Source organism: Passer domesticus, chromosome 14 (genome assembly GCF_036417665.1).
Source record: "Passer domesticus isolate bPasDom1 chromosome 14, bPasDom1.hap1, whole genome shotgun sequence".
In the NCBI taxonomy this organism is placed as follows: Eukaryota; Metazoa; Chordata; class Aves; order Passeriformes; family Passeridae; genus Passer; species Passer domesticus.
Genome location: NC_087487.1, coordinates 1,189,937 through 1,199,149, shown reverse-complemented (window position 1 = coordinate 1,199,149; position 9,213 = coordinate 1,189,937). Strand labels below are relative to the sequence as shown.

Here is a 9,213-nt window from a genome sequence, read left to right as displayed (position 1 = left end):
CATGTCTGATGTTGGCTTCCTCACAGCCACATGCTGGGCAGAGAATAAAAGCTTATCTAAGACTCCAAAGCTTTTTTTTTGTTTGTTTTTTTTGGGTTTTTTTGTTTGGTTGTTTTTTTTTTGTTTGTTTGTTTGTTTTTTGTTTTGGTTTGGGGTTTTGTTTGTTTGTTTGTTTGTTTTTTGTGGGTTTTTTTTTTTTTTTTTTTTTTTTTTTGTTTTTTGTTTTCCCCCAGGCCCCTCCAACTGTTCCCAGTCAAGTTATAGGCTTACAGTTGTCAGCAGGAGGGAGCCTCTCTGCACATCCCAGTGGCAAAGGGAATGGGGGACAAACACTGATGAACCTGGTGCCCACTGTCTGTCTTTTAATGCCTTACTTGCTTCATCAGATCACTGTCAACCTCAAATCTCAGTAGCAGCATTGGTTTCACCCACTTTCATATTCAGAATTCTTTGCTATTCCAAGTTCCTGTGTGTCAGGGGCTTGTAGACACACGATTTTTGTGGCACTGGATACTGGTTATATGTATTTTCACCATTTTCACCTGTTTAAAATTAGCAAAGAAAGGAATACCCATTTTACTCCTCCATCACTCAGTGCTGAGGGTGTCAGAGTGAAGGGATGGTCCTGTCTTTGTCTTCAAGCCCACAGACCCAGAGAAGGTGTGAGAGTGGTCACTGCTGTCTCTATTGAGAGCTATTTTTCAATAGACTTAGGGCTTGATGAGGTCAAAGGGGATGAAATGGCTTTAAATATACTAAATTTTTTTAGTATACAACATCAACTAGATGATACTTATTCCATGTATGTGGAATTCAGCATATAGTGCTGCTGCATTCAGCATGACATTAATTTACTTTCATGTTTTTAAACGTTTGTGTTATGCCTTTTTTTAGTGCGTGTTGGAGATTCTGCAGGGTCATATCAAAGAAAAACATTAGCAAGGGTATAAAAAAGAGAAAAGGAAGAATTAAGTTCTTACAGAAATAATAATAATAACAGCATCTGCAGTTACACCAGAGAGAGTAAAAGGGATAAAAGCCTCTGGCTCCTGAGTTCAGAGCACTTCTTTATTTCCAGCTGGGATCAGAAAGAGATTTTTGTTCCACAGTCTCGTCTATAGAGGGAGCAAGGCATGCTGGCAATGCTTTATGATCTTCTGCACAACTCCCAGCCTATGGCTGGAGACAGGTCATCAGCACAGCCCACTGACCCAATCTCTTTCAACATTTCTCCAGTTTCTCACCTTTTTTCTTTGCTCCTTCTGCCTTTCTCGGAACTCCTCTATTCCTTTCAGTTCTTCCTTCAGCATTACTGCCAGCTGGATATGAGAGTTCCCAACACTTTCAATTTCTAAAGCAAAACAGAATTCATATTCAGTCATTGGGAAGGTCTTTAAAGATAAAATCACATTTTTTAGGAGATGTTTCTGTGACGTGACTGCCTTATGAGTTGTCACAAGCAGGACAGCCTTAAAAAAGGTCTCCTCTTGTGTTTCTGCATGCAGGCATTGCTGAGGGCTCAAGAACAGAGTGAGTGTATCTCTCCATGGCCCCATTTACCCCAGCTGCCCCCTTCCTTTGAGACTGAGGGTCAGTGTTGTGCAGAGGGAGGGAAGGAGCTCTGGCCTCCATCATCCCTGTGTGTGCTTTGCCCTGGCTGTGCTGCTGGGCTGTCACTGCTCTTGGGCGCTGCTGCCAGCAGTGGCCAGTCATTGGATGAGGCTGCACGTGGAGAATTTCCAAGGATCAGCCAAGATGGATTGAATTTCAGAGCACCTGGCTGGTGCTGTTTGAAATGGTTGGGAACTGCTCTGCATTTGTCAGCTTCAGTGCCTCTGAAATGGAACCCTGCATTTTTCAGAAATGCTGAACTCCCCTACCCAGGCCCTAAAAATATCTCAGTCCAGCAGCTGCTTTTCAAGAGGGAGTTTTGGTGTGAATAGCAGGTGCCAGTGACCAGGTGCAGTGTCCTGTTGGCTCCCATGGTGCTGCATTTTGTGTGTGTGAAAGGGTTTCATTGAGCCTTGGGCACATTTAGGCATCCTTTTCCTCCTCTCTTTGCACCATAAGCTGTGAAAGAAAAGCTGGGAATGGTGTGGGGAACAGGATGGACTCATTGGGTGCCTGTGTTTCCCAGGTCAGAAGGGAACAGGGAAATACTTACGTTGCTTGAGCATCTCAAACGCTTCCTTCAGTGTGCTGTGGGGCAGAAACAAGACACTTTATTAGTAGTGGCTTCTAAGGGTGGGTTGGCAATCCACGGGAAAAAAACCTTCCCTCAGAACCTCAAAGATCCACACAGAGATAAAACCCTTAATGGCCTCGTAATAAAAGCTGACCATGCTAACAAGCACAATAGCATCAATCTGTTACCATCAGGAAACGCAATAAAATGCTCCATGAAGCAGGGAATTGCAGCACTCCTTCTGTGCACCCTCTTCCCCGGTCGCACTCTGTTTGTGACCGTGAGTGTTTACAGCCCTTTCTCTCGTCTTGCACCTTGCAGGTAGATACCAGTGAAAGGCCGGCGGCCGGGGGGAACTTAGCCTGAAGGGTGCAGCGAAACCCGAAGGGTGAAGTAACCCCAAGGGTGAAGTAACCCCAAGGGTGGAGCGCTGTGTGCGGCCCCATTCCCGCGTTCGGTGCCCGGTCCTGCCCGCAGCAGCGCCGGCACCGCGTCTGCCGAGCACCCCCGTGTGCCCCGCTCCCGCTCCCGTTCACCCCCGTGTGCCCCGCTCCCGCTCCCGTTCACCCCCGTGTGCCCCGCTCCTGCCCGCACACAGCCCCGCTCCTGCCCGCACACAGCCCCGCTCCTGCCCCGCACACAGCCCCGCTCCTGCCCGCACACAGCCCCGCTCCTGCCCCGCACACAGCCCCGCTCCTGCCCGCACACAGCCCCGCTCCTGCCCCGCACACAGCCCCGCTCCTGCCCGCACACAGCCCCGCTCCTGCCCCGCACACAGCCCCGCTCCTGCCCGCACACAGCCCCGCTCCTGCCCGCACACAGCCCCGCTCCTGCCCCGCACACAGCCCCGCTCCTGCCCGCACACAGCCCCGCTCCTGCCCCGCACACAGCCCCGCTCCTGCCCGCACACAGCCCCGCTCCTGCCCGCACACAGCCCCGCTCCTGCCCCGCTCCTGCCCCGCACACAGCCCCGCTCCTGCCCGCACACAGCCCCGCACACAGCCCTGCTCCTGCCCGCACACAACCCCGCTCCTGCCCGCACACAGCCCTGCTCCTGCCCGCACACAGCCCTGCTCCTGCCCGCACACAGCCCCGCTCCTGCCCCGCACACAACCCCGCTCCTGCCCGCACACAGCCCCGCTCCTGCCCGCACACAGCCCCGCTCCTGCCCGCGCACAGCCCCGCTCCTGCCCCGCACACAGCCCCGCTCCTGCCCCGCTCCTGCCCCGCTCCTGCCCCGCTCCTGCCCGCACACAGCCCCGCACACAGCCCCGCTCCTGCCCCGCTCCTGCCCCGCTCCTGCCCGCACACAGCCCCGCACACAGCCCCGCACACAGCCCCGCTCCTGCCCCGCTCCTGCCCGCACACAGCCCCGCTCCTGCCCGCACACAGCCCCGCTCCTGCCCCGCTCCTGCCCGCACACAGCCCCGCTCCTGCCCGCACACAGCCCCGCTCCTGCCCCGCTCCTGCCCGCACACAGCCCCGCTCCTGCCCGCACACAGCCCCGCTCCTGCCCACCCCACAGGCCCGGCGTGCGGAGCAAACCACGCCGGAATGCCGGCGCGGTGCTCAGCAAGAGCTGCTGGATGCAGCCCCGTGGCTCCAGGACCAGGACACGAGAGCAGCCACAGACTGGTGTCCTCTCTTTGGCAGGGGCAGAGCGCACTTCTAGAAGGCACCAGAGATACCAGCACAGATGTGATGAGAGAGCACAAGGTGTGCAAAAGGCATTTTAAGACTTAATAAATTCCTGCAGCTCTGACCGTGCAGGCTGGCAGGGCGCTTGCACACAGAGGCCAGGGCTGGGGCGTCACTTGGAAGCTTTTCAGATCTAGAAATGATCTCTTCAAGCCCCAGAGTGTGCTGTTCCTGGAAGGAATCAGTTCTGGGCTCTCCGTGGAGCCCTGGTGTGCCCCAGGCAGAGCCCAGGGAAGAGCTGGTGAATGAAGAGCCCCAAATCTCCCCCAAATCTCTCTACCTGGAGAGGCGGCTGCCACTTCCAGCCACGTGCACCCACAGCTGGGCAGGGAAATCTGCATCTCCTGGGCCATTTTGGGAGCCCTTCGAGGCACAGGAAGGATCCTAATTGCCCTGTGTTAATTGTGGCTGGACATCTGTTTGCTGATCAAACATTCTCCCAGCAGGGAGGCTGCCTTGCCAGGCATAAGAAAATGCACGAATGAAGGGAAAGGTTGGACCTGTCCTCAGCAAAAACTGCCTGGAAACCCGTTCCAGATCTAAGTTTGTAGAAATATAAGGAAAACTTTCAGACAAAAAAGAAGAGCTGCTTTGATTTTTTTATCATATTTCAATTAGATTGTGGTGAATCTCCTGAGATAAGCCAGGGAGAACATTCTAGATTGAGTATTTTTAAATTATTTCCTAATAATACTTATACATTTGAAGTTTGTTTTGTGAAAAGTTAGTCTGGTGTGAAATTTTGATGGAAACTAAATTTTCACACCACAAAGGAAACAAGCAGTATTAGTTTCAGCTAATTAAAAGCTTGACATTAAAAGACAAGTTGAATATCAGCAGCAGAGATAACTTTTTCTAATGGATTATTTTGTAAAAATAAATATATACAAGGAATAAAATTTTCTTTTCCAGTCAGTGATTTCCAACAGGAAGTGGATAATGTTCTAACAACTTCATGCCTGAAACAGGTAAATACTGGAATTAAAAAAAACAGAGGGCAGTTGCAAACTGGACATACTGTTTGCATTCTATGTTGATTTCTCTTTCTCAGAGATTTTTTCCCTTTGTTGTTGGTGATTCAAGTTATGCAAAAACGGACAAAATTGCTGTGGTGGATAATGAAAAATAGCATTTCTCAGTATGTATCAAGGACAAAAGCAATTTGCTGCTTTTTTGGTTTCCAGGCACCTGAGCAGTTCATGGCCACAGGCCACGCAGGGAGCTGCTCTCCTTTTGCTGGCTCTCTGTGAGGCCAAGGGGGTCTCTGGTGTAATAATGCCTCTGGCTGTGACCCAAAGAGGATCAATTTCTCCCCTGCATGGACTCTAATGGCCTTTTCAGAAATCTCTGGCCTTTTCTTCCTTGTATGAAGGATTTGTCCAGCCAATTCCATAGCTGCTGACTGGTGCAAGTAGGTTGAAATAGGCTTAAGCCATTTCCTTCCTTATTTTTATAATAATTCTCTAAAATCAGTTAATTGGGTCCTTACATCCTTCCAGGGCTTAAAGGACCAGCAAATATGTCATAATGCCAAATTATATATGTGGGAAGGAATAAATCAATCTAATTTTGACCTGTGGATCCATCAGGACTCCCTTTATGACCCTTGGCTGCAGCAGCAGTGCTATAGATTTGCTCCTGGATGTTCTGATTATATCAGTGAAATATTTCAGTGCTTCACTGGGTTTAATAGAAGTGACTCCTGTAGCTGATATATGAATGAGTTTTAATTCTATCTGTGCTGGTGTGGATGTACAGCACCTCTTACTGATTGCTTCTGGGTGGGGTTTGTCTTTCCAGTGGGATGATATGAGCTTTACTCTGAGGCATCCAAAGTGAGGACATCTCACTCTCCTGGACACTCTGAAAGTGTTTTACCCTCAGCAGATGCTGCTTGCTTAGCCATTACCATTCTGGTGGTAATTGGTTTTTTGTGTTTGTCCTGTAGCTAAATTAGAAAACCTAGGGTTAAAAACAATTGAAGCACCACTGAAAATCTGACTTTTTTTTTTTTTTAATTGTTCACTTCTGAGATTTTCACATGCATTCTGGAAGACTGTCAAACCACTCTGGCTAAACACAGAGCTCCAGCCTTCCCTTTGGGCACCCCCACATGGAGAATCCTGCAGGTGTCTCCTTGAAAATAAGGCTGCACACAAATTTACTCTGTATGTTTGTTAAACGACTCCCTGTTGCACACTTAAAGATTGGATTTGTCAAAATTCATTCTGGATGGAAGCAGCAGTGACTCTGGAGGAGGAGGGAGCAGGCAGAGCCACTGCCCAACTTCGGGGGGGGTTTGCCATCTAGTGGCTGCAAGATTCTTACTGCCTTGCTTTGGCTTTTTATGCTTTTTATGCTTTTTATGCTTTTTATGCTTTCTCTCTCCTTGTTTGTGGACCTTGCTTTTGCTGAAACACTGAGCAGTGCTGGGCAGTCCTCTGTGCCACGGGGACCATCAGGACCTGCTTCACAGCCAACAAAAGCAGACTTCTGTTTCACCAGAGCTGTAATTAGCAGAGCCCTGTTACTGGCAGTGCTTGGGTGGCAGCTATTCTTACCACACTGTTTTGTCCACTTCAATTTTTTCAACCTTAAGCTTGATAGTTTGGGCATTTGTTCCCAGTACTTTGCCTTTAGACCCTGGGTTAACTGAGTAATTTAGAGAGTCCCTTTATATCTTGCACACAGGAAGGTAAAACAGGTTCTTCTAACCGGAAAACCACAGATGGTTTTTAATTTTCTTTCTTTTCTACCTTTGCTTGGTGAATAGAAGTGTGAAATAACCCCACCTTCCTTTCTGGTAGGTTTCTATTTTGACATTGGTACTATCTACAATGTTCAGTTGCTCTTGCAATTTTTAAAAATACATTTTCTGAAACTGAGAGAAGTCTGTGCCAGATGAGCCCTGCAGACAGCTCCCAGCAGTCCTGTCACCTTCAGCCCCCAGTGATGTGGATCCCAAGAGCAGAGCTGTGAAAGCCTGCAGTGACAGTCCCCTCGGAGCCACCCTTAACACCTGCCTTTGCTCCTGGCACACAGGGAACACCCAGTGTGGTTTTACCAACAATTCCTTCTGTGAAGCCCAGTGGGGGTAGCAAAGTGTGGGGAGATGTGTCCAAAATCATCTGCTCTCAACTAATTCCCACCCGGGACTGTGTCTGCACTGCAGAAGAGAAATGAAGGGGAGGAGTTGTGCTCCTTTAGCAGGGAGGTACCTGAGTCACAGCACTGTCTGACCTTCTTTAGTGGGCATGTGGTAAAAACACTGAAGAATGAATTTTGCCTGGACGTTTTCTTGTTCTCAGAGGAGCTGTAACCAGAAAGGCAACAGCCCTCAGTGCAGCTGGAAGGATTTGTGCCCAGGCCCCAGCTAGGCTGTGATGTGGAGCTACACGAGTTGTTCTATCAGCTGCTGCAGAGGCTGCACCGGGCACCAGGCTGGGCTCAGGGACAGCTCTGGGATTTTGTGGCTTTCATGGCAGCAGCAACCTGTGTGCAGGGTGTTATGAATAGAAAGTTATATTTTTTTTAGGTGGCAGAGTTAAAAACAAGTCAGACCAGTTGCCGTAAGTTAGTTTCACTGTTAAAGAAGAGTTCTTCAATTACCTGTTAATGGCTGGTGATTAACCATTGTCCCCCTGATGCTGGCCGCTTGCCAGGGAGGGACACCAGGACAGACCCTCCAGGTGAAGAGAATAGCAGTGACATCAGAGCCAGTATGCAGATGAGAAATGCATTGCACCCCGAATTTTTACAGTTTTTACAGGAAAAACCCCTAAAATTACGAGCCAACAAGTGACCTAAGTGACGTCTAAGGATGGGAGCGTAGTCCCGTACCTGCTTGGATTCTTTTTGCTTCTCACCCTAACCTGAAAAGATGTTGATTAAAGAGACGCCCCGGGGTGTTAGACAAACAAGCAGGAATCTGCTGCTCTTCCGTGAGGACGGAATCCCCAGCTCTGCCTGCAGACCAGGGGACAAAGCTGCATCACCCTCCTCCTCCTCCGTGCCACGCCTGGGAGCAGCGGCGGCGTGGGCGCGACCCGTCGACTTCTCCCCACCTGAGCTGATTCTTCTTAATAAAGGCATTAAAAAGGAGAAAGATCTCCTGCCCATTTATTTCACAGGGCTCCTCTCATGGTGTGGGGGGTTCACATCCACGTTCTGGTGTTTCCAGGTGTGTGTCAGTGTGTCAGGGGGCTGTGTCCTCTCTCCAGAGCTGGGCACGGGGAGCACACAAATCACCCCACACTTTACTGGGGCAGGGGAGCAAACAGGAAACCTCCATGTTCCTTCTCCTCCCTGCAAACCTGATATCAAATTAGATTCCTTGTGGCTCCAGAATGAGCTGTGCCATCCAAATCAAAGGTTAAAACAGTCAAAACAAATTTTGTACCTTTAACATGAAACTAAATTTCCTCACATCTCTCAGAAAGAGAACAGCACTGCTCAAAAATGCCTGTCCTCATCACCAGAGAGCTTATCTAGATCAAATTTAACAGGGACTGAGCAAAGCCTTAGGTCCATTTTCAGAGTCCTGAAAGTTCAAAGTGTTAGTGTATAAATTCTGTGTGGGTTCAGAACATTTGGGTGGAGAAGAAGCAAACATGGAAGGATGTGACCTTCCACGCTGACTTTTAGCTTCAGTTAAAAAATGCCTGCTTTGTGTGGAGTAACACAGAGGATTTTGTATATTAAGTGACAGATGCACTATTTTTATCCACAGGAAATAGCAATTGGCATTTCATTACAGATGCCCTCACCTCACACTCACTGAAATGTTCTATTTCAGGCATTGCAGAGAAGGGCAGAGCACACAAGGGCTTGAAAGAACTACCCTTTCCCGAGGTCCTAAGGAGGTGGGATTGGAAAAAAAGGGATGAAAAATGTAGGAAATCATATACATGGGAAGAGACAAGCAGAGCAAATGACAAAAATAGCTGTTGTCAGCCTAGGGAGAGTTTAACCAGCTAATGCATGTTTGCATCAGTTATTTCACAGAACAGAGTTCCCAGAGGCCCTGCTTTGGCTGAAGCTGAGCATGCAGCTCAGAACTGGGCTCTGTAGCATGTTCTGCTTTCATGTTGCTGTGCTGAGGAGTTGCCCAAAGCCACTGCATGGAAATTCCCAGGCACCTTGCAGCCAGAAGGTGTTTCCTCTTAAAGGCACAAGCTCTGCTGAAAATCATCTCTAGTGTGAGAGGCATCACTGCTGTGCACACTCCCAGCAAACAGCTGCAACTGTGATCTCAGTCTGTAACTTGGCTGAAAATCCCAGTTTCTGTACATCCTCTCCCATGTGTGCACCACTGAGAGGACAAATACTGC

At 49.3% G+C, this 9,213-nt stretch overlaps 1 protein-coding gene across 1 annotated transcript in view; it reads right to left on the bottom strand.

Moving 5' to 3' along the window:
* Nucleotides 1-9,213, bottom strand: part of PSTPIP1 (proline-serine-threonine phosphatase interacting protein 1) — a 50,355-nt gene that overhangs the window by 16,495 nt on the left and 24,647 nt on the right. Inside the window, exons 4-5 of the mRNA XM_064388686.1 lie at nucleotides 2,165-2,199; nucleotides 1,245-1,351 (exon numbers count right to left, since the gene is read on the bottom strand). Coding sequence (XP_064244756.1) covers nucleotides 1,245-1,351; nucleotides 2,165-2,199 — 142 coding nt within the window. The remainder of the gene's footprint in view (nucleotides 1-1,244; nucleotides 1,352-2,164; nucleotides 2,200-9,213) is intronic.